The 24,239-nt window shown below is 50.5% G+C and overlaps 1 protein-coding gene across 3 annotated transcripts; it reads right to left on the reverse strand.

Annotated features, from left to right (window-relative positions):
• Positions 1 to 13,454: 13,454 nt before the first annotated feature.
• Positions 13,455 to 23,424, reverse strand: TAL1 (TAL bHLH transcription factor 1, erythroid differentiation factor). Of its 3 annotated transcripts, XM_062497688.1 has the most exons (6): positions 23,282 to 23,424; positions 21,789 to 21,938; positions 21,379 to 21,583; positions 20,193 to 20,621; positions 19,238 to 19,329; positions 13,455 to 14,934 (listed from the first exon to the last, which is right to left on the reverse strand). In XM_062497688.1, exons 3-6 carry the CDS (start codon positions 21,408 to 21,410, stop codon positions 14,516 to 14,518), a joined length of 972 nt encoding a protein of 323 aa, XP_062353672.1. In that variant the 5' UTR covers positions 21,411 to 21,583; positions 21,789 to 21,938; positions 23,282 to 23,424; the 3' UTR covers positions 13,455 to 14,515. The 3 variants fall into 3 exon arrangements, with proteins under 3 accessions (XP_062353672.1, XP_062353675.1, XP_062353674.1); XM_062497691.1 differs by lacking the exon at positions 21,379 to 21,583; XM_062497690.1 differs by lacking the exons at positions 21,379 to 21,583; positions 21,789 to 21,938 and having other exon boundaries at positions 23,282 to 23,409.
• Positions 23,425 to 24,239: the final 815 nt, after the last annotated feature.

Consider the following 24,239-nt stretch of genomic DNA (forward strand, 5'->3'; position numbering starts at 1 on the left):
TCCCTGGGTCTGGCCTGGGGGGTGAGAAGCTGCAAGTCACTGTAGCAGCCTCACTGCAGGGGCAAAGTCTGAAATTTCAGCAAATTATTTGCTAGTCAGGTTTTCCTTTTGTCATCCTGGCTGTGGCTTGGGACCTGCAATAACAAACTATGTTTTATATATAAAAATTTATATTATATTATATTATATTTATATAATATTTATAATTTATACCTTTTCATATATATAAATAAAATCTATATTTTATGTAGAAACTATATATGTTTGTTTATAAATAAACAAAAAAAAAAAAACTGTGTGTTTCTGCTGCAGTCTGCTGGAAATCTTGCTGTCTCTCTCATTTAAGCCTCCAGCATCACCCAGCCATGGTAAGACAAAGCCCTACTGGTCCATTTTAGAGCTGAGGGAAACTGAGGCATAGAAGGACAAATCACCCTGGCAGCATTTAGTCAAAGCCAAGTGGAGCCAGAGCCAGCTCAATGCTCTTTCAAGGACCCATGTGAGCAGTTGCCTGTATAACAGATTTTACACAAAGCAGGGATTGGAATTTCAGACTTCTCACTCATACACTCCAAAAATTGGTGATTATTTCCCCTAAAAAATACATAAATGTTAGGAAAAATTAGTGTTTGCTCAAAGCAACATTCCTGGATGATACATCTCAAAGCACAGATGCCAGTTCCTCTTCGAAAAACGTTGTGGGACTCTGTGTTTTAATGGAAATTCTTTTCTTTCTTCTTCACTTCCTTCATTTCCTTCCTTCCTCCCTCCTTCCTTCCTTCTTTCATCCTCTCCATTTCCTCCCTGTCTCCCAGACAGAGCCATAAAAATAAAAAATACTATATGAGAGCAAACCTGAGCATTCCCTAGGGAAGAGACTGTATTTTTTGTAGAAAAGTAATTATAAATTTATTACATTTCAATAGCTGCTAAGAAACATTTAAAAAATCCACACCAAAAAACCCCCCCCCACACACAAAAAGAAAACTGAACAAACAAACAAAAACCCAAAAACCCCATAAATCAAATTTATAATTTCTTGTTTCTCTTGACATCTACCATCCAAAACAAATATTCTTGGCTTGTGCCAGAGTTCTCTCATTTCCTGTTGATACTTTTCTTTCAAATCCTGCCTGTTCTGGATGCTGCCAGGAGAGAACCAGGAGCTACAACCACTGTGAAAAGGGCATTTCTTTGCTCAGTGTGCCAATGTGGGTAAAAGGCAGCAGAAAAAGGCAGCTCCTGCTCTGGGTTTTCATCTCTCACAGCTCTGTGCCCCACTTTTCCTCTTTAAAAATGCCTTTGAACTGCCATATATTTTCTTATTTATGTGCTGTTGAAAACACCAGTGACGACTGTTTGGCAAAAGGCATCCATGGCCTTCATTTGCCCTTAAGGTCTGCTCAGCAGCACCACTGTGGCCCATGAGTATTTTGTGGGACATTCTGGATGATATGTTTTACACCAGTTGATTTTGGGATGGATCTCTGGGCAGCATTCATGCCCTCCACTCTCTGATCCTGCTGCTCCTACATCTAAGGGCAGCTCTGGGGTCTCTCCTCCTCCCATTGTCCCCTCTGAGCTCCCTGCTCCTCTGTCCCTGACATCAAGAGCTGCCAGGGCTCTGACAGCACGTTCACATCAGCCTCGGGCCCCACAGACTTGGAAAATTAAGCTGAGAAAACACCTACATGATCTGCCCTGCCTTGCCCTGGGCTGGGTGGAATCAAAGTGAAAATCCCTGAAACAAGAAAAACCCCACCTGCCTCTTCTTTGCCTTATTGTTGGGGGATGAGCCTGCATCTGTGATTCCCCCTGGCTTTTCCATCTGTTCAGAGGGAATACTGCACCCCTAATCGCCTCTGAGTGTGGGGGGAAAGCACTGCTGTGTTGCTGGAGTGGCAGATAGGAAGGTTCCCAATGTGTGATGCTCAGAAAGGGAGAAAGGAGCTGACTTCGCTCTGGATATCCCCTCCTGCCTGGAGATATCGAATGGAATGAATAATTTGCTATCCGATCATCTCTAATCTTCATCCCATAAAATCAGCAGCAAGCTGGGAGGGTTTTTGAAGCCTCCAGCTGCATTTGCTGATAAGACATGAGGCAGGAAAGATTGGGAGCCCATAAAAATGATAATCTCAGGCTTCAGTGTAACTTGGTGGAAGGGTTTTCTCCTGTCCTTTCATTAGGGATGGATTTCATGATCTTCCTTAAATAACAACAAGCCTTCTCACGAGGAATCTCCCACCCGAAAACTGATTGCATCGTCATTAGGAAACAGGAGACCAAGAAGCCACAAAAAAATAGATGGAGCACAGCTGAACTCAAGGTTAAGGCCAAGGGGTAGGAGGAAAAGAGGCAATTGGAAGTAATTTCCAAGCAGAGGGAGAACCTTTAGGGACTGGGGCTCTGCCTAGGAGAGTCTTTAGGCACTGGCACCGTGTCAAGCTGCTGGGCACAAGCCTGACCATGAGCCTAGATGTGGAGCAAAGCCTCCTCCTCCTCCTCCTCCTCATTTTTCACCTCCTTGGCATGAAGAGAAATATCCCGTCCCATTTCAGTGTGATTTTGATACAGCATCCTCTACACCATACCCAAATTCAGTGAATCTGGAGAGAAGAGGGGAGAGGAAAAAACCCAGCTCACCAACCATTTACATGTGAATCTCAACTATGATGGACAAAAGGAGGAGAAAGGAAAGGTGGCTGGTTTGGTGATGGTGGAAAGTTTCAGGAAATTATTACCTCAGATGCCAGAAAATAAGGGAAAATATAGGAGAAATAGGAGAAAATTAAAAATTTAATATAATCAGATACTATAATCAGATGTTAAATTGCTTTTTTTCAGCTAATTGAAATAATGTTTTCTCTGCTACCCACCACTCTACCCCTTTCAGATGCTAATCCCTATCAAACATGGACTTACAATTACAAATTCATAGGCATTTTTCCCAGGAGCAGAAATTGCTTTGCCCTGTAACCTCTAAGATGAGGTCTTAATAGGAATTCACGAGCAGTCTCTGGTAAAGCTTCATTAGCCAGAGAGAATAGACAAGGGCAAGTTGCAGTGCTCCCTAACCACTCTAGGGAAAAATTAATTTAAATTACTTTGTAAAGTAACAAGGCCAGATAATGTGTTTTCTTCTTGGATTATTGTTTTCCAACACCCTAATATGAGGGCAGATTAGGTTACTTTGTCTGTCTTGATGGCGGCCCATGCTAAATTGTAATTTATGGAGTGCAGAAGCCTTTGGAAACACTGACCCCTCGGGCCAGAGCAGGATGGAGCTGGGGCAGGGAGCTGGCTGGATCTCACCAGGTGCTTGGGGGCTGTTGGGAGGTAGGGAAAGTCACCTTCAGCACCACTTCAGCACAGCCTGGAAGAGAATCTCAGCCATTAAAGCATTTCCCTGCTTGAAAATTGATCCAAGAGTCCTGCTGCTTTGGGACAGCTTTAGATTTGTTTCCTGAGGGTGATATCTTGAGTGATGCTGAGTTCTGTGTTTCCAAGGGCTGGACCAGTATGGAAAACCTCTTCCAGAAGTTCCTCAACAAAGCTGATACGTGGGTCTGATTCCCAATCAGCTAAAACCTAAAATGCACTAAAATATGCTCAAAATCAAGCCTGCAGTCCCAGGAGAGGGAGGCTGTGGTTTCATACACCCCCTCCAGCCCTTGCCAAGCCTTCCCAAAAAGAGCTATAATTCTCTTCCTCTGGCACCAGGCTGGGAGCTCTTCATGCTGGTGTGGGTTTATGGAGCTTTGCAGAGAGCCAAGTGAGGGGCCATGGGAAGATGTGGTGATAAAGCCTTGGCAGAGGGGCTGTGACTCTTCTCAGCACCCTGGGCTTGCAGCTGGACTTCAGGAGGCACTGCCAGCTCCAGGCATTATTCACCTGAGGCTTGTCACACAGAATGGGCCAGTCTGGCTAAACCCTCATGGGATTCAAGCATCATTCAGGGGGGAGACAAAGAGTTCAGAGGGCCTTTTGGCAACAAAGAGCACAGATCATCTCAGTTGATTAAATAGGTTCACAGCTGATGTGGGAGTCCTAGGAGACCAGCCTGAAGCTGGGAAGATTTATGGAGAGCTACCTGAATTGGAGAGGGAATGTATTGTTTTTATTCCTGGCATCTGAAGGGGATTGCTGCTGTTTTTCAGAGCAAAGAGAGCTGGTGAGACATGCATCAAGACAGAGGGATAGTTAGGTAGGTAGAGGGAACCAGGAACAGAAGTCCAACTCATCTAATCAGTTTCTTGTCCCCACTTACCTGGGGGAAAATAAAAGCCCTATGGCATTACTTTATGCCATTCTCCCATCCAAAACTGCAACACTTCAAAACAAGACTATAAGCCCCAAGGATGTGGTTTTATTATCATCCCAGCTTCTGCAGTGACTTGAATTTTTTTTCTCTCCATCAGCAACCCATTGCTGTCCAAGCTCTGACAAATTCTGGACTACCTTTGCTGCTGACAAGCCCTGGGTTTTGATAGCTCCAAGCACAATTAAGTGTGCTGTTGAGTCTTCTTAACTTTGCAGTCTCATAACAGGCAGGACCAAGCATCCTGGAAGGTAGAGGAGCATCAGGAAAGGCTATGTCCCATGAGTAAGATGTCCCTGCATGACTGTCTAGGTCCCCAAGAGGTAGAGAAGAGCCTGCATTCAGTAGGGCACCCCTGAATGAAGTAACACGACCATCAGCAGTAAGTGAAACAAATCTAATAACCTCCACTTCTTTTCAACGAGCTCCAGTTGTTGCTTTACAAGTGTACTCCAACCCTGGCAAGTGCCAAACAAAAGCTCCCCTCTCCTTCTCCCTGCCTGTTAAACAGCCTTTTTTATTTCAGCGAGCTGCATCTGCTGGTGGCAGCCGTGATTACCATAACACAGGGGTAGGATTTGGCCGGGATGCTTCCCCCTCGACTCTACAACAGGCGGGAGCCTTGGGCCGGTAGAAAAATAAAATGAAAAATAAAGGGCAGGGAAAAAAAGATTGAATGCATGACGTCACTTTTCTGGCTGCCACCCAAGCAAACAGATGCAGGTACTGGAGGAGAAAGGGAAAATCATGTCCTCATGTCTTCAGAGCAGTGACTTCTGTTGCTGGGGAAGGGAGTGGGAGCGACATGGAAAGGCCAGAGGGATTTCATGTGAGTCCAAGACCTGAAAAAGGCATTTCTCAGGGTATATTGAAGTTAGGAGAGTTTTTTGGGAACCTTAACAAATTCTTGAAGCTTTGGAGGCTGCTGGGTCCCCCAGGATGCTGCGGCAGACATGCTGAGTACCGAGAGGTGGGGACAGGAATACAGGGCTCTGGCAGGAGGGACAGGATTGATAAGAAAGGGCTGAACCATTCCAAACTGTGCCGATGTGCCACAACAGGTCAGAACAGGCTCCTCTGGGATCCAGCCCTGAACAGGTTTTGAGGACAAAAGGTGAAGACCCTTGAGAGATGGCTTTGCCTGGGAATGAGGAGGAGAGGTTGTTTCCAGGACTGGTGGGACATTAATAAGAACTCAATAAATAGCAGGGCATCAGCACAGCCACCAGTGCTCCCACTGGGAAGTGTGAGCCTTCACAGGGTCACCTCACCTCTGCTGGAATCCCAGGAGATTCGGCTGCCTGTGCTCCTCTGGCAGAGCCACTGGTGACCACAGGCACAGAACCCACTGCCCTCACATTCCAGGGGGTGGGAACCTGCAAACAGCACTGAGACCTCCAGGGCCTGGCTGAGCTGAGGGGAACAGCAGCTGTCCCGAGCTGTCTCTCTACCTTTCTACACCAGAATACAAAGTTCTTCAGGAAAGTGGCCCCGGTGTTCAAATATAGCCGGCTTAACACAGCGATTGTCGGTCAGCGGTAACGCCAAGAAGATCTGTAGAGGGTGGAAGAGGGGAAAAGGAGAGGGAAGAATGGAGAAAGGGAGGAGGAGAGAAAGGGAGAGTGGGGATAGGAGAGGGGAGAAAAGAAAAGGACAAGGAAAGGGAAAAGGGGAGAGGACAGTCTCAAACACATTTTATTTGGAAAACACCGATAAAACATTAAACCCCGAAAACATTAAATAAATGAAAACATTAAACCCCGAAAACATTAAACAAATGCAAACATTAAACAAACGCAAACATTAAACAAATGCAAACATTAACCCCCGTTATTGACGAGCCCCGGTGCGGGCGCTGCGCTCCCGCGGGGAGCTCGGGGCGGGGGGCGGCGCCCTCTGGCGGCAGCGGCGGGGACGGCCGGGGTGCGTCCGGTGCCCCGGTTCCGATTCGGGACCGCCCCGGTTCTGCTCCTGCTGAGGCTCCGATTCGGGACCGCTCCTGTTCGACTCCGGCCGCGGCTCCTCTTGAGAGCCGCTCCGGTTCCGCCCCGGCCCGGCCCCGGCCCCGGCCCGCGGGCAGGAAGCGCTGGTGCTGCGGTGGGTTTGATGCGCCGTTTATCTGCGAGCGGGGCTTCCCCCGGAGCTGTTCAAAGGAGGCGCCCGCCCGGAGGACGCGGCCCAGGGCCAGCTGGGGTTGGGGGTTCCCTGGGGGTTCCTGGAGGTTCCCCCCCGGACACGGCACCGGGAAGGCGTCGACTGCGAGCTCCCGCTGGAGAGCGGGCAGCGGGCAGGGCGGTGGCGTTGGCGTTGCCAGCGAGGGGACAGTGTCCCCGCTGGAGGGGACAGACTCACACCGCCTTTCTGCCGTCCTTTGGGGTGTGTGGGTGTAGGGCCTTATCCCCATCCCGCGGCACCTGCACGCAGCGATAGAGGGGAGCAGCTCGGAGCAGAATGGAGCCAGCTGGAGGGTGGTCCCAGGGACGGGCAGAGAGCCGAGATAGGAGCAACGGGTGCCACGGCTCAGCTCAGCCTTCCTGCCGCCCTGGAAACACCCCGGGAAAAACATCCGGTACCTGCTTTGGGTGGTTTGGTGCCACCTGACCCAGAAAAGAAAAAAAAACCTCAGGGTTTGCAAGGATGAGGCAGGGAGCAACTTGTGAGTGATTTCTGCTGATGGCAGCCAAAAGCAAAACCACCCTGGAGTTTTGTCTGGTGGGGACAGCAAGCAGGGCAGCGTGCAAGGCGGGGGCACATTTGTGAGCATGTCACAGGCTTAAGTGGCTTGAAGACACGTGCGGGACTGCATGTCCACATCCATCCCAATGTGTGTTTAGGACTGTCTGCAAATGTGCAATCATGGATGTGCCCACAGGAATGGGACGTGCAAAAAGGAGTGTTTGTGTTTGTGCACCATTACAGTGCTGTGCGTTTGTGAGCAACTCAGTGCACACTCAGCTGTCCTGTGCATGGGCAGGTATTTGTGGAGGGATTGTCTGGGAGTCCTTGTCACACAGGTGGCTGTGCCAATGTGTGACTGCTCACCCACCTCAGCAATGTCCCACACTGGAGCCTCATCCAGGCTTGTTCCTCAGCTGCTCCCTGACCCAGCATGCACAGGGAACCAGCTCACCGCCTGCACCCCTGGCAAGCGCAGAGCCTTCCGCACGCACAGCATCCGCAATGGCACGGTGCTGACTCCATCCAGGACAGCCCGCCAGCCTCCAGCTCCTGTGGCAATGCCATTCCTGGGGATGCTCAGAGCAGTGGTGCTGTGACGCTGGATGGTTGCAAGACACCACTGGGATGGTGTTTATGTGTTTTGTTTCAGCTACAGCGATGTGTTAAGGGATATTTCACGGCAAGCAAAGTGCTCTAGAGCTGGGACAACTGCTGTAAAGCATCCCCGTGCTCCCAATCCCCCCCAGGCAGCCTTGGATGAGCAGTAGGTGAGACCATGGCTGGACCTTTCAGACATGCAGGATGATTTCACCTCTGCTTTCTGTGGGCTCTGGGCAAGCCCTGGGCAGCAAGGTCCTATTCCTGCCACAGGGACTGTGCTGCAGGTGGTGACAGTGATAGAAGCAGAACAGCTGCAGGACTGGACACATTCCCTTCCCTTCCCTGGGCTTTGGCCAGCTTTCCACATATACATCTGGAGCGGGACTCTGTTGTTCCCTGCCACAAACACAGGGCGTGCAGATAGCCACATTCCCTAGCCACTCTAGGCTGTGATGCTTGGCATTTTTGGAGACATTCATTCCCAACAAGCCCAGCTCCAGGTCCCACATCAGGAAGGACCACGGCTTGGCAGCCCCTCACATGAAGACCTGCTTATTTCACGTGATGCAAGCCAAGATGCTCCGCCGTGCCTTTCCTGGACATCCTTGGGCATATCCTCAAACCTCTCCTAGCCCAGTCATCTCCTTCCCTTCTTTCCAGCATTCCTTGAGCTCCACAACGCCAGCAGAAAGCTGCCTTTCATTTCGCCGTGCCTGCACTGAGGAGCAAGGTACCACTGCAGCTTTGCCGGCCTCTTTGCCAAAAGCCCTTTGCTGCAGGACTAGTTGCCACCTTGGCGCGGCCAGATTGAGCTGGTGCCATGCGGGATTTACAGAGGGATGGGCAGGGAGAGAAGCCCCCGGCCCCACCACGTGCTGCCGGCCGGGTTCGGCCACGGCACATCAAAGCTCCGGGGCAGTTTTAACCATGCTCCAGACGCTCCCTCCCATTTCCTGCTGGATTCCCGTCTCGCTCCCTGTGCCCGCATCAGCAAAACAGAGTGTAAAAATAGAGGCTGGGCTTCACCAAAACACAATAGTAAATTGTTCCCCGGAAAGGTCACTGGGGCGGCTGAGAATAGCTCCAAGAGCAGGGGAAAAAGGAATGTCTGCCGGGGGGACAAGTTTGAAAAGTGCTTGTTGGACCCACCCCCAGGAGGTTTCCTGCATCCCCATCAGTGGTGCAGGTCCCCGCTGTGGCCCTTGTGGTCTCAAAGCATCCTAATGCTCTCCCATCCCACTTTTCGATGGAAACTAAGAAAAAAAAAAAGGGGTGGGGAGTGGGTGGTGAGGAATAAGGTGAAAGGAGAGGCAAGGAGGACCAGAGAGAAAAAAAACGAGACTGGGAGGAGAGAGAGAGGATCCTGCTCGCTGCTCATCTCCTTGCTGCATGTGACAGCCCTGCGTCCCCTGGGCACCGCTGGCCGGCTGCAGCCTTTGTGTGGCGGTGGGAATGTCAGGGATGAGCCCCGGGATGAAGAGCAGATCGAGCAGTCCCAGAGAGCCATAAATTACTCCCTCCTGTTGTCACTTCGCCTGTCACAGCAAAGAGGAGAAGCTTTCTCATCGGCTGCCGGGGTGGGAATGTTTGGATCCTGTCGTTTCCCTGAGCATATTTGATTCGATTATGTGGGAATTCCCTTAATGAAGCAGGTCCTTGCTCCTGGCTTCGGCGGTGTTCCCAGGCAGGGCTGCCAGTGCAGGCTGCCCTCAACATGGCTTTGCCAGAAACGTTGTAATTAAAAACAGATAATGAGGCTGGAAAATAGTAGCTGCTCAAATTTGGAGTGGTTCTGGGGCTTCGTGTTTCTTGTTTCATCATTTTGGAGATATGCAGTCCTCCCACCTTCTCTCTGGTTTTTAATTCAATTTTATCTCAATGTCAGGTCCCTGCCATTCTCACTCCCCGGTGTCATCCATGCACTATTTAGGGAAATTTTCTGCCACTGGAAGCCTGAATGTCACTGAGTTCCTGGAACACATTACAAAACTGGATGAACAAAACACCTTTAAATGCATCCGTTTCAGGTTTATGAAGAAACTGCTATTTGCCAGGAAAATTCCTGCCCTACAGACCAGAACCCCCAACACCTTGTGGTGCCACCAGTGAGAGCTGAGCCCCAGAACTGTCCCAGCTGAGGGCAATGCCACCCATGACACACAGGCTATTTCCCTCCTACTGCACCAATCCCTTCAGTGCAGTGGCAACCAGAACCTTAGGGTGCTTTCCCCAACTTTTTCTTCTTTTTTGCATGAACAGAAAAACAAAATGGTTTGGGTTGTGTTTTTTTCCCCACATGTCTGAATCCAAACAGCATTGCACATCACCCTTTGCAACACGATTGTAAAAAGAAATTACCATTTGATGAGAAATGAATTACATTTTGCATTGGAAGACAAGAATAGGAAGGGCTTTCAAAAATTACTTTTAAAAACAAACACAAAGGCAGGGGAATATCTGCTAACTTCTGTGACGTTTGAATTTTGGTGGCCAAGAAGCAACAAGGTCCATATGCTCAGGAGAAAAAGACATTGGGAGAGAGATATTTCTTCCAGCATGGCCAACATGAAGCCACCACCTGAGGACACAACCCTGGAGCCTGTCCCAGCAGAGCAGCACCCAGGGTCTCTCCACCACCAGGGTCAATCAAGAATGATGCACATTGATCATTCCACCATGGAGCAGGTGGCACTGGAAGCCTCTCAGCCCTTTCCAAAGGTATAGAACCTATAAATGTGCACAGAGTTCTTTGAAGCCTTCACCCTGCAGGTGACCCTGCAGGTGCTTTTCCCCTTAAGGATGTTTTTTCCTTCGCTGGTTGTGGCCATCAAGGATATTTTACTTGAAGAAAGCAAGAAAAGCAGAAGGGGGAGATGAAAGGAGAATTGTCCAGGCAATGGAAGGAGGGAGGGAGGCAGGAGGTGGGAGGCAGAGATAACGGGTGGGTGAGCTATCAGCTCTTGCTGGGCTGGCAGCAGAACAGGAGACAGGGGTTAAACCAGATGTACAGCCATGATCTCCCAGCTCCAGATAAACACCCAGCATCCACCCACTGCCCACACCTGCCCCACGCCTTGTCCCAGTGCCTGGGATGAAACCAGCCCAGTCCTGGCTGCCAGGGCTTTGCTGAGCCTGGCTGTGGAGGGGACACCCCCATGTCCCTCCTCTGGGGTGGACAGGGCTCCCTGCACCCCCAGTGTGGAACCTGAGAAAGGGTTCCCTCTTCCATCTGGGGGAAATTTCACCTAGAAACTTTAAAAGCACTGGCTCCCAGACTGCTGGGAAGGAGGGGTTAGCAGCTAAACTCTTGTGGGTAGGCTTTAAAAAAGCAGGGGATGCTTGAAAGGTTTTATTTAAATCGACAATGACTGTGTAATTCCTAGAAATTAAAGACAAGAAAATACTTGTGGTACCATTCCTGCTCATCTGCTCCATGCTCCAATATGGTGTCAGCCACCATCAGCAGCATAGTGCTGTGTTATATATATATATATAATAGATATATTATAGATATTATAGATATTTATAGATATTTATAGATATTTATAGATATTTATAGATATTTATATTTATATTTATATTTATATTTATATTTATATTTATATTTATAAACACACACGTGTTCAGTGAACCACTTGGCATGTAAACACCCCCTAATTAGTGCTGTATATTTTTGAAAACACTCACGTGGCTGTGATAATTTTTCTTTAAAAAAGAGGAATTACTCTCGCTGCCTGTTAAATCATGGCCAAATGCCTGCCATGGTGCAAAGGGAAGTAGCATGGCCCCCAGCAACCCCTTCCTTGCACAGCCAGCCTTGCCAAAAGAAGGGAAAAGGCCACTGGAGCCTTTGGGGGACCTGCAAATGGCACGGGGGGTAAGGTGGGGGTGGCTGGTAACGCTCGCCTGTGGCGGGGCATTGCTTCATCACCCGCCTTCCTTCCTGCCAGCCCCGCGCTCTTCCTCCCGCCCAGGCTGGACGGTGTGAGTCAAGCAAGGGAAAAAAAAAAAAAAAAAAAAAGAAAAAGTAAAAATTGCGGATCCTTTTGCAACGTTTTTTGCTGCCCGTTTATGTCTTTGGCTGGCTGGGAAAGGGCCACCCTGGTATCTTGACCCCACAACGCTCAGGGCTGGAACACCAAGCTAATGATGGATTCAAGTGGTGAGGTGGGACAGAGGCAGACAGTGAGTGGAGGCTGCTTTGTAAAACTTTATTTAGAAATATTATTGATATATTCATTATATATATATATTTATATATACACACACATTACAACAAATGTGTTTTCTAAATAGCACATCCACAGTGGGTTGAGACTCAGGGTACCAGGTCTGGTTACTTCATTTCTGCAGAAAAAATGCAGAAATCCAAGGGGAGGGTGGCAGAGAAAGGGACGGGGCTGAAAAAAACAAAATTCGTAAGGTGGGAATTCACTCACACAGTACGACATTGCCCCAGAGCTCTGCTTCCAACAGGAATGGGGGTGATGGTCCACACAGCGAGAGATGAAGCAGGCAGGAGGAGAGGTGGGCAGAGGAAATGTACCATTCAAATCACAATTAAAGTACAACTGTACATGGCCCGGGGGACCTGCAGCACTCCCTGCAGGAGTGGGTGTGCCTGGGGGCGTTTGGGGGTGCTGACAAGGTTGTACCGTTTTCCCAGCTGTTCAGCTACTGAGAAGATACAAACAAGAAGTAATGGATTTGTGTGGAATGAGGGATTTCTGAATATTGGTGATTTTTTAATTTTTTTTTTTAATAGCAAGGGTGTAAAACCCCCACATACCCTACCCAGGGTTATTTGGGAATCAGGAACGGCTTTACCTGTGTCACAGCACCCCCCTAGGGCCCCCCTAGCCCCCCTGGCAGCTCCCCCTGCTTGCCTCTCCTACCCCTGGCACCAGTACCAGTCCAAACCTCTTCCTCAGCGTTGCTTCCTCAGCCTCCAGCTCCTTCCCTGGCCCAGCCCTGCAGGTAACCCCCTCTAGTAAAAACCCCCATGCACGGGCAATCCAGACTCAAGAATTTTCCTCCTTTTCCCCAGTTTAAGATGGGGGAGATTGGTGCTTTCCAAAAATTTGGGGGCTATGCTGGAAATCCTTGCATGGGCCAGGATCCCTTTCCAGGCAACTAATTCTGCCTAACATGCCAAGCCACATGCCGGACTCTTACCTAATATTTACAAAGAGGCATCAAAACCAAGCAGGGATGGAAATGACAGGGCTCTGAATTAAGCCTGGAAGGGCTTGCAGACACCCACTCAAATTCTCTGTGTTCCCTTGTACCTCAGCATCCTTGGGAAGGCACGAGTGTGGTGGAAGATGCCCCCACTCAGAAAGATTTATTCCCTTCCAAAGGATGTTTGTGTGTGGGTTTTTTTCTACTGTATCATGGTAGAGATTTCTGTGCCTTGACGTCTCTGCAGAGGGAGAGGATGGGTTTGGGGCAATTGCTCCATCAGGCCTCAGGAGATGGGTGGGTGGGAGGTGGGTTTGATGCAGCAGTGATGGCACAGTGTGGTTCTCAGCTCCCAGCCACCACAGCAGCAGCCTCCTCCTGCTCCCCTGTCCTCATGTTTGCCAAACATCCTCCTGGGGGGCAGCAGGATCAGAGCACCAGCTCGGTCACAGAGTTCAGTTATGCAGAGGTTTGAATACACAGGAATGGCAGCTAATCCCACCCCTGTTTTTACTGCTTCCCCACAAGATTCAGAGAGACTGTGGACTCCCACCAGCCTTGACAGGTGAGGATCTTCCTAACACCAGAATAAATCCAGCACTATTGTCCACACTGTGGGCATTGGCACAGCTGAACCATCATTTTCACACAATAAAACAAAAATTTCAAAGCATACCATCAAAAAACCTTTTTATAACCCTATGTACACGCACACTGTTGATACATCATTGACTCCTTTTGCCCTTTTTTTTTGGTTTTTTTTTTTTAATTTAAAAATCCCCCAGTCCAAAGAGATACTTCACTAGCAAATATTTTCTTCCCTTACCAACTCTGAGATTCATCTTTGTTGAGAGATGCTGTGGCCCCACAGAAATCACTGGAAAACCTCTAGACCATAGCAGGTTTGAAATTCAGCTGCTGAGTGTTACCAGCAGAAGGATCAGGGACTGGGAGGGTGGCAGAAAACACCTATGTACCTTTTCATTCAGTGGATACTGCATGACAGTGTTAAACAGAAGTAATCCCATGTCATAAATACAACAAGCCAAAACAATCCAAAATTAGATAGAAGAGAAAGGAAGGGGGGGGGGGGGGGGAAGAAAAAGAAAAAAAGGAGAGAAAAAGAAATCGTCTAAATCCTTTTAATAGTTCTTTTGCTGAGGGTATTTTTTTCACCTCTTTAAAAAGATACAGTCCAAAGCTCTCGGACAACAGGAATAAGTGGCCAAGCTCCTGCTCAGACCAGCTGGATGTGCCACAGGCTGGAGAAGGGCTGCAGCAGTGGTGTGATTCAGCAGTTTCCAGCACCACGTGGAACTGGAAAGCGCCGGTGGCCTCTGTGGGCAGTGAAAGAGGAGTTCCACGCCTCACCCAGATGACTGTTTGAAAAGAGACGGTCACCAAGTGGTCTGAAAACCCTCTAAACGCTGGAGAGGCGCCAGCCACGTCTCCTTCCCCTCCTCAGAGTCCCATCCCGAGCAGTTCTGTACAACGAAGATGACTTCAATGCTTTTCTTCTTTGTACGGTCACGTACCTAAACCCCGAACGTTCATCTGGGTCGGTCTTGTCCTCGGCCAACGTGCCGGCCGCTCCGCCCGGGGCTGGGGAGAGCGGGCAGCCCGAGCTCCCAGGGAAAGACAGAGTCACAAATCCCACGAGCACAAGTTCCAGCAACTGCACAGCCAGGCCTGGCCTCTGCCCCGTGGCGCTTTGGGAGCAGTGTGTGAGGGTCATCACCGCTGCGCGTTGCCTTCTACGGGGAGGATGGCGTGGTGCAGGCTCCGCGTGTGCTTCGAATCCAGCGCCTCGTGCTCTTCCGTGAAGCTGTCCGGGCTCGCCGCTCCGTCCAAAGAGCTTCCACAGCTAGAGTTGGGAGACAACATGTCCTGCAGGAGGTCTTCCTGGACTATCCCCGAGTCTTTGTTCACTTTGCCCCTTTGGTTTCCTTCTTCCTCCTGGTCGTTGAGCAGCTTGGCCAGGAAGTTGATGTATTTCATAGCCAGGCGCAAAATCTCGTTCTTGCTCAGTTTTTTGTCGGGTGGGTGGGTGGGGATGAGCTTGCGCAGCTCTGCGAAGGCCCCGTTGACGTTCTGCTGCCTCCATCTCTCCCGGCTGTTGGTGAAAATGCGACGAACCACTTTGGTGTGAGGACCTGGAATTCCAACCACGCAGAATTAGGAGCTGGGCTTACACAGGCCAGGTATTACTTTGCTGAATACGTCACCACCTTGCAGATTAACTAACTGACTAATTTTAGCGAGGTTTAATCAGTAAGGTAGTGAAACAAGAGTCTCCAGCTAAGTGGAAGGTGACCCCATGAGCTGAGAAAGTCGCAACTTCTGTTCAATCTATTGGAAGGGAAAAATGGAGTTGCATTTCTTTGGATGTCTCCTCAGATATGTAAATTTACCTCTCCAAGGAAGAAAGCTTATATGTGATATGTGTGCATAAGGCTGCTATAATTTTAGGGTATCTCAGCTCATCAACAAGGGTAACTCAGCAACAATGGTCCTATTAAAAGTTTATCCCACCAGGTGGCTTTATTTTCTACCCCAAAAATTGTCTAAAGGACACACCATTGGGACAGAAGGAAATTAGCTCGAGCAGAGGCATTGACAACTCTGAGATCCAGAGGTCTTCCCTGCTTAGAGGGACCACAGGATTGCTACCAGCCCTCTGAATTAAACAGGGTGGTGGGATTTGTCCCATAGCAATGAGGACAGGACTGACCCACAGAGTGAAGGCAGTGTCCTGCTGGAAGGTTGATCACAGGTGAGGATGGAACAGTTTCACAGTCGACCTGAGGGCTGCCGGCTCTCTCTCCTCATCACTGCCACAGGGCAAAAACTCCCTCTGACACTAATTGAAGAGGGGACTCCAACTTGCTGGAGGTGTCCATTTGACCTAATTACATGTAATCTCCAATTACACCTTGAAATTTTACAGCCTTGAAATTTTACAGTTTCTGACAGGGGATACTACGCTGGATGAAGGCACAAAACACACCAATTCTCCTTTCAGCACATCAGGGCAGTTCCTGGTGTACATTAGAAAAGCTTTGACTCATGCTAGAAGAGATCCAAAGAAAGCTTTTATTATTACATCCTTCCCATCATCTCCTCCAGGAGACATCAATAATGGAAGGTCACATCAATCTCATGAAAATCTGAAAGAATGACTAGGGTAGAAACTCCCATGGGATAGAAAGCATCACATACAATGAAAACTATCACAGGATGGGAAGCAAAGACTTGCAGGTAACACACTGGTGAGATTTACCCCAAAGGACTGTGGAATTCCCATTTCCCCCATCTCTCCCCTGTGTTCTCCACTCTGAGACACCTCCTAACTTCTCCCTCCTGTTGGAAACAAGTCCTGGCCTTGGTGAGCAGTGTAAATCTGACATCACTCAGTGGAACCAGCACCCCAGGGCACCTTTAAACACCTTTATTCTTTTCTAGAAAAACTCTTGGCTGCCTTGGCTGTGGCACAGGAACCAAACAGCTGTGACTTTTTGTAAGTACCCTAGTCAGGCTATACCTCAGCAAATCCCACCTTGCACAACAGGAGAAGTGGAATCCCTTGTTCCAGCTGATCAAATACCATCAAGCTCTCCTTCTTCAGGGGAAGCTGAGTCCCTTCAGGCCAGCACACCACACAGAACACCCTACACTGCAGGGTTTGCATGGGTCACACTGGGACACTCTCGGGACGCGCTCCCAAGCAGCCAGATTAAAGCTGCCAGCTTCTCCAGTGTGTGAGCAGCCACACAACTCACTCCTCCTCACCGTGTGCTCAGAGCTGGGAGTCCCCTAAAACCACAAACAGCCCCTGGGACAAGCTGAGGGATGTAGAAATGGCACCTCTCTGACCTCTAAGATTCCAGTGCGATGTTTTAATAAAGGCAATATTCATCCCCAAACAGCACCTAATTCCTTTTGTATGAATTAATGTGCAAGAACTCATGGAAAGGGAAGGTTTCTTGTCCCTGATGTGCACAGCCTGCTATGCCAAAGATTGTGGGGAAGGTGACAGGGACCAAATGGACCTCAGCAACACTGCTAATTAAGCAGTGAAGAATGTACTTCATCCTACTAAAATAATATGATATTTTTTACACTTTACTGCTCTTTCCAGACAAGACAAAGCAACTAGTCTTGAATCCAGAGAGAGGTGGAGCTTAAGAGCTATTTACACCCATAAGAGTATGAGAAATAACCCCATCTTGGATACTGCTCATTAAAAAAAAAATCTTCAAGGGACTTTAAGTCTTCGAACATGTGTCTCTGTTCACTGAAAGTTGATGACTAAAAGGCATCTATTCATAAATTGGTCAGAAATTTAAAAAAAAATCTATATAAAAGACCTGTTAATTTTCATCCAGGGCACCCAAATTAAGCTTCAGTATATAAAACAAATTCTGACACCACTCAAATTCTTGATTCCTGCACCAAATGAATTAAATGTGTCTTTTAGAAAGAGATCAGGCTTTGGCCAAAACATGTCAAGCAATGGAGGAAATTAAAATGCCCCATAGCTGTGTTATAATAGAAAATCTATTTCTCATAAAAATACTTGTGTCATAATTAATTCAAGCAATCGGATGAGAATGTTTTACTAGATTTTATTCTAATGGATTGACTGATGCTTTTTAAAATTGTAATTAGAAATATGAGGAAAATTAATAAAAAATATGTTCTTCCAAAGTTCCAGGATATACTTTTTTAGAGATTTTTTTTTGCATTTATATCTTCACTTTTAGCTATTTTAAATGATATTTTAAAGGATATTAAATGGAACAAATTTTCCATAAATTAGATAAAGAACTACTTGCAAAAACCCCGCCACTTATTCTCTCGCAGAAAAAAATACAAACACAAAGTGTCTGACAAGACTTTCCTGCCCTTCTGTAGCCCCCAAGGGCTGAGACCCCTCAAGAGTGAGGCTCCTGCGTGCCATGGATGTCACCCAGCAGGTGACATTCAGAGAAATAAGTCCCTCATACCACACAGATGCCTCAGCATAGGATGTACACCCCTTCAAATTGTTTCTCTTTAGACAACAAAATCTGATACCCTTTCCCCCCCCAAAAAAATGTGGAGCCCAATCTTGGAAATTCACATGAATCAGAACCTGCACGATTGAGCCTCAACACCTGCCTCAAACCACATGTTCAAAAACTTGGTTGCAACCAAGTATTTCTTTGATGTAATCTTTGATGCTTAATTTAATAGCAAGTCCAAAGCTTTAGTCAGACACTGAGGTTGGATGGACTTTTCCCTGTAACCTCTAAACCTCAGAATCAAAACCCAGACAAAAAGCCCTTCTTGTGCCGGGACTGTAACATCCCCTGTCCCATGGGGCTGCAGTCTGAAAGGACCAGGAGGACAGAGAGTGGGGAGAGAAGGACTGATTAATGCAGATAACACCCTGAGCCTGTCATTTCAGGATGCACTATTTTAGACTGATTCAGGTTATGATTTGATCTTAGATTATCCGGGTAAAGGATAGGGACAGCTAGGAAAATTAATTGTGCAGCAACTGAAATACAGTGTTTACAATTACTCAAAACACATTTCAGTGAATCTCATGTGTACTGGCTATTCACTCCAGAGACAAACAGGCCGGCCTTCCATGTGCAAATTGTTCTTGCAAGTGTCCCTTTGCGTGGGCAGCATCCCATGGGCAAATATCCCCTTGCACCCAGCATCCCACACCCCAAGCCTGCTGCCAGGAACAGGCAGCAGCAGATCCTGCCCTGCCCTCTCCCTGCCTTCCATTCTCAGAAATCATCTCCAACAGGGATGCCCGCACCTGGGATCTCTGCCCGAGCGACTGAATGCCGCCTTCCACATCTCCTTCCCGGCTCTGCCACGGGATATTTCTCCAGGACAGACGGGAACAGTGTATGGCTGCATACTGAATTAAGGGACCCGCCACGATCCCACCGTGCCGCTGCAGACCTCAGCACAGGGTTAGCTCTTTGCCGCCAGGCGGTTTAAAGCCAGGTTATCCTTCCTGCCCAAGGCTGTGGTCTGCAGCGCGATCGCCTCCTGGCTGAAAGGGTTTATAGATAGATGCGACATCTCACTGCAGTGGCCCTGATGTGCACTTCAACGAAGACTTACATTTATTGTCTTCTTTCAGATTTAATCTCTAAGTAATTTGCAGAATAGGGATGTAATTAGCCACAGGCTGAACTGCATCTCTGGGTGCTGGGTGAAGGCAAACTCACCGAGCACGCTGCTGGGGACTGCTGGGTGTGAGCCACCCTGACTCCCTGAGCATCCTACTTGCGTCTTACTGTTTGGGGGTTTAGTGATTTTATTATTTGGAGGTTTAGTCCCAGAGTGTGGCATCGCGCAGGAATTCTCCCCCCTCGGCAGATGGAGACAAGCCCCCCCCCACCTCCAAATAAAAAAAAAAAAGGCTGCGCAGAGGGGAAATTCTCTCACCGTCGGTGATCTCCATCTCGTATGGAGAGGGTCTCCGCTTCACCCGGTTGCTGCCGTACATGGAGAAGGAGTCCGGTTCGCCGAAAAACCCGCTGCAAAGAAAGGAAGGCAGACAGGCCGTGAGGACACACCGACATCCCCCCGGCCCTGCCCGTGATGGGGGCTGCGTCCGGGGCCGGCGGGAAGCGGAGCTGCTCTGTGACCTCGCAGCGAGCTCACGGCTCACGAAGCCCAGCCGGGGTCGTGCGGTGACACCACACGCGGCCAGGCGGGGACACGCAGCAAGAGCCGCCAGCCCTGCGTGGGCAGGTGGATGTGAGCGGCGTGGGGAGTCCAGGCTTGCGGCTTAGGGCAAAATCTCCCCCATTCCCTCGACTTTGTGATCCCCACGGGCGGGCATGGGCCGGGTCTGCACCGCAGCTTTCCCTGGGAGGCGAGGCGGGTCCGTCCCCGCACACCCCCGGGCTGGCTCAGCCCCTGTCCGAGCCTCTGCTGTCCCTTTCGCTAATTTGCGGGACTCGTCGGAGAATAGAGAGCCCGGGGAGCTCGGAAGAGCTGAACCGGTTCTCGTTCGGTTATTGACGGACCCCTTCTCTCTGACCAGGACTTTACCACCGCAAATATTTTTTTTAATTGGAGGAACGAGTTTTATCGTTTCTTTTTTTTTACTTCCCCCACTCCCCCTTTCCCTTTCTGTCTTTGCAAAGTTGCGTGCAAAAACCTGCGATGATTAAGAGACGAGCCCCGCACAGAGGAAAAGATGCTGCTGCTTCTGGCCCCAAATCTGCCACCGCGCGGGACGGCCCTGGGAGAGCTGCTCCGGGATGGGATGGGATGGGATGGGATGGGATGGGATGGGATGGGATGGGATGGGATGGGATGGGATGGGATGGGATGGGATGGGATGGGATGGGATGGGATGGGATGGGATGGGATGGGATGGGGAGACACGGACCTGTTGATGGTGGCCAGCGGCTGGCCGAGGTTGTAGAGCATGGCCCTGGCGGGGGGCTGCAGCGGGAGCGCGGGGGGGCTCAGCTGCACCATGCGGGCCTCGCAGGCGGCCTCGGCGGCGCGGCACGGCTCGGCTCCCGGCGCTCTCTGCATCGCTTCCCCCACCGCCTCACGGCTTTTTATGTCCAGGGAGCCCCCCCGGCGCACCAGCTCGATGACGGGCACAGGGGCGGCGGGGGGCCCGGGGGAGGGCCGGCCCGCCTCCTTGGCCGCCCCGTTGAGCAGCAGCTGGGGGTCCGCCGGCGCCTCCATGCCCCCGCGGCTGCTCTCCGGCTCGCTCGTGGTCTCCGCTTCCGAGTCGTGCCGCCGGGGGGGGCGGGCATCGCGGGGGTCACTGGGGGGCGGCGGGGCGGGCGGCCGGTCCATCGTCCTGCGGAGAGAGGCAGCGGTCAGGGGGGACACCGCACGGGGACCCAGGGGGGGTTTCACCCCTCCAGGAGCGCCGTCCGACGGCGGGGGGGAGCGGGGGGCGCTTCGGGGCTTAGACCTCGTCAGTGATAACGGGGGAGTTCCTGACCACCCCGAATAATTTAGAGTTCGCTGGCGGGACCGGGGTGGGTCTGTGGGTCCACCCCGCCGAGCCGTGCGGTGCCGTGACGTCACGGGGCGCCCGGGCCCTGCCGTGACGTCACGGAGCCCGGCGGAGCGGCGCTTTGACGTCTGGCAGCGCTCCGGCCCCGCTCGGTGGGGACGGGCCGGAGCCCCGCGGGGATTCACACCGGCACCATCGGGACGGCCGAGCAGAGCCGCCGGGGGTGCGGGTTACATCATGCGGCCGAAACACGGCGGAGGCTCGGCACACATCCCCGCTTTTCTGGGGGTATTTCTCCCCTTTTTGGGGTCCCCGGTGGTGTTCGCTGTCCTGCGGAGCCAGCCCTGTCGCGGCCCGGCCTGCCTGTAGCGGCCTTAGCCTCACCGGAGGTCCCTTCTCCTCCTATGATTATTTTTTATTGTTATTTATAAGCTCTCTGAAACCACTTTTTGGGGGAGAGGGGGTTAAACCAGCCCCTAGCGGAGTCAATCCCCCCGCGCACTCGCTACCGCAGGAAGGAGGAAGGGGCCCGGCCACGGCCGCACACAGCATTGTCCCCTTCTCCCACAGAACAAATGTTGTCGCGACAGAGCACCTCGAGCCGAGGGCAGACTGCGATATCGCCATTATTTCTCTGCTTTATCTCCCACATATACCCGCGTTCGTTTTCGGATTTTTCTTTTTTTTGGTTGATTGATATTTGTTTTCGATATAAATAAGGAGCTTCACGGAGCAGAGAGCTGCCACCCATCCTTCTCGCTCCTTTGCCTCGGGTGATTTTTTATTTCGTTTCTGATAGGCTGAGTCGCCAGAAAAAAAAAAAAACAACAACATATTTGGGGGCCATATATCACTATCTCGCTGGAAAATAAAATTTAAAAAAAATACAACCACCCAACCTAAAGCAAAAGTTCTCTGCCTTCTCTCCTGCCCCCTTCCCGCCAGCCCTCTAGAAAGAAAAATCTAATTGCCTATTCCGATATTGTATAGGAAGAGATTACTCACATGTGTCATATTTAAGTAGGGACACCGCAAGTCTCTCCTGTTTCAACAAAAGCGCTCTCAGTGTCAGGCTGAATTTACTCCTCCCACCTCAAGGTACTTACGACTTTACAGAGAGGAAGGACACCCGCATCGGGATAAAACAGCTAAATCCTGGGAGGAAGAGAAGGGGGGGAGAGAAAAAAAAAAAAAAAAAAAGAGAGAGGGTGGATCTCGTGGGTCCGGATTGCCAGAGATCAGTGGAGGGAGAAAGCTGCAGGGGAGAGGGAAGGAGGGGACAGCACCCCGGGAATGCCCCTGTGAGAGGGGACAGCGGCCACCCCCTGGTCCCCCCCCGCCGCCGCCGGGAGCCGCCGCCTCGCACACGGGGCCGCAAACGAGCGACTGCCATGGCCTGGCGTGGAAAAAAGAAAATAAACAGAAAAAAAAAAAAAGGCGTGAAAAAAAGCGCCCTATATTTGGGGCGAATTGGGTGTTTTTTTGGACACATTGCAAGCCCGGTCTTCCCGAGAGGAAATCACAGACGGGGCCGGACACGGGGTTGTTTTTCTCCCGATGGGCTCGCACGAAGCGGTGACGGCGGCGGCGTTTCTCCCACGTCCGGCTGGAAAATTTTTAATTCCTAAAGGGGCAAATTAAATTCCTCAAGGGGCCGGTTACCGGCCGCGCTCCCGGCCGAGGAACCGCGACAGCGGCACCGGGCCGGCGGCGGAGCGAGCCCGCTCCCCGCCGCCCGGCGACGGGAAGGTGAGGCCGGTTCACCCCGCCAACGAAATCACGAAAAATTAGATTTTCCCCTTCGTAAATAAAAAAATAATCCAGATGGTGTCTGTCGCCGTATTTGTTAAAAAACGAAATAGGCAAAACCGCAAAGATATCAGCAAAATTTTGCCTAAAGTTGGGGTGGTTTCGTTTAGAAAAAAATGGAGGGGGGAGGCATTAAATCACCGCCCGCTGGTTTCTGCTCCGAAAAATCTTTCTGTTTTCCAGCAGCCGATCGGTAGGAAATTTCCAACCCAAAAGCGCACCTTTCCCGCCGGCCCTTTGTAGGGAAATCGCCCCAAAGCGAAGGGACAGGAGGGAGCGGGATATCGGGGACACCCGTCTCGGGGAGAAGCTCAGGTTCTGGCTGTCGGCCGGGCCGTGTCCCGGTGTTTGTCCCTGGGGAGGGGCTGGGGGGAGCGGGACCCGGTGGGTGCTTCGCCCCCAGCGCCCCCAGCCCTTCCGAGCCGCCGCAGCCCGAGGGTCAGGGGCGGTGGGGGTGCCGCGCCCCACAGTTTCAAAGGGGAAAGTGTATTCTCCTCCTCACCGACCCCGCATCAAAGAATAAGAGATTAAAACCCAACCGCGGAAAATATTTTGTGTTTCTTCCCCTGTCTCTCATGTGGGGTAGAAGCCCCCCCGAAGCTCGCTTGCTGCTCTCCGGAGCCCCCCAAAACCACATCCCGCCGTCCCCAGCGCCCAGACTTCTGCAGAGCCGATTCCTCTTTACTCACCATTTGCTTTTCATTGGGAAAAGTGAGTGGAGCCATTTTGTGGCCTACGCATCGCGGCTATATTTGTAGTAAGTGTTGGGTGGCTTCAGCTGGGTAGGCTCTAATTCCACATCACGTCCAGTTTCCTATTTAGTATGGAGAGCGGAACACTACTGCAATGTGGCCGAGAGAGATAAAACCCCAGCAGTGGCCCGCCTGCCCTGATAAGCTTCTAAACCCATTATTTATGAAATGATTCATTATTATTTGGCAATTTTATCGAAGGAAAGCGGAAAATTATTGCAGGGATATGCATAGGAATAACTCCGGAATGCATGCCTTCTAGCTTTTTATGTGTGTGTGCTTAGATGCTCTTAAAAAGACACTGGGAAAAAAAAAAAGTAATAAAAAATTGCACTGTGGCTGCTTGCATCTGAATAGCGATTCTTTATTTTAGTCCTCTTGGAGGTTATTATGCCCCTGTTTTTTTTTTTTCTTTTTTTTTATTATTATTAAATATGGAACACCTACTCCGTTCTTAATTAAATTTAATGAGCCAAAATAAATTGTTGGAGATGTTGAGAGGGGGGGAAAGGGTGTGGGCTGCTTTGGGACAAGAGGAGGTAAATAAAGCACATCAAAAGGAGATGTTTTGGAGAAAAGCGACCCCATCCCCAGCCTTCCTCCCCCCACACTGTGTATTTTTGTTGAAGGGCTGAACTGGGGCACGCACCCTGCGTCGTCTCCCGTTTTGGGCTGGGAGGAGGCCGAGGATCCCTGCCGAGCTGGGGGATGCTGGGGACCGTGAGCAGAGCGGGTACCGAGCCGCTCGAGAAATCTGGGATGTGAACGGCGGATCCTGGAGGAGAGGGGCTTGGGGAAAGGATCAAAAGGGCCCAGGCTCTCCCTGTAGCAGTGCGGGGCAGCCGGCGGGGCCGGAGCTCGGGACCGGCTGCGCGCCCCGTCGGGGCAGGGGCTC

The sequence above is a fragment of the Cinclus cinclus genome, chromosome 8, assembly GCF_963662255.1.
Source record: "Cinclus cinclus chromosome 8, bCinCin1.1, whole genome shotgun sequence".
NCBI classification, from domain to species: domain Eukaryota; kingdom Metazoa; phylum Chordata; class Aves; order Passeriformes; family Cinclidae; genus Cinclus; species Cinclus cinclus.

Coding starts and splice junctions, on each gene's coding strand:
- TAL1 (XM_062497688.1), bottom strand. CDS start 21,410: ATGGCGATATCGCAGTCTGCCCTCGGCTCGAG. Junction 19,330..20,192: donor CCGCTGGCCACCATCAACAG/GTCCGTGTCTCC, acceptor CTTTCTTTGCAG/CGGGTTTTTCGGCGAACCGG. Junction 14,935..19,237: donor CGAGATGGAGATCACCGACG/GTGAGAGAATTT, acceptor TTGGAATTCCAG/GTCCTCACACCAAAGTGGTT.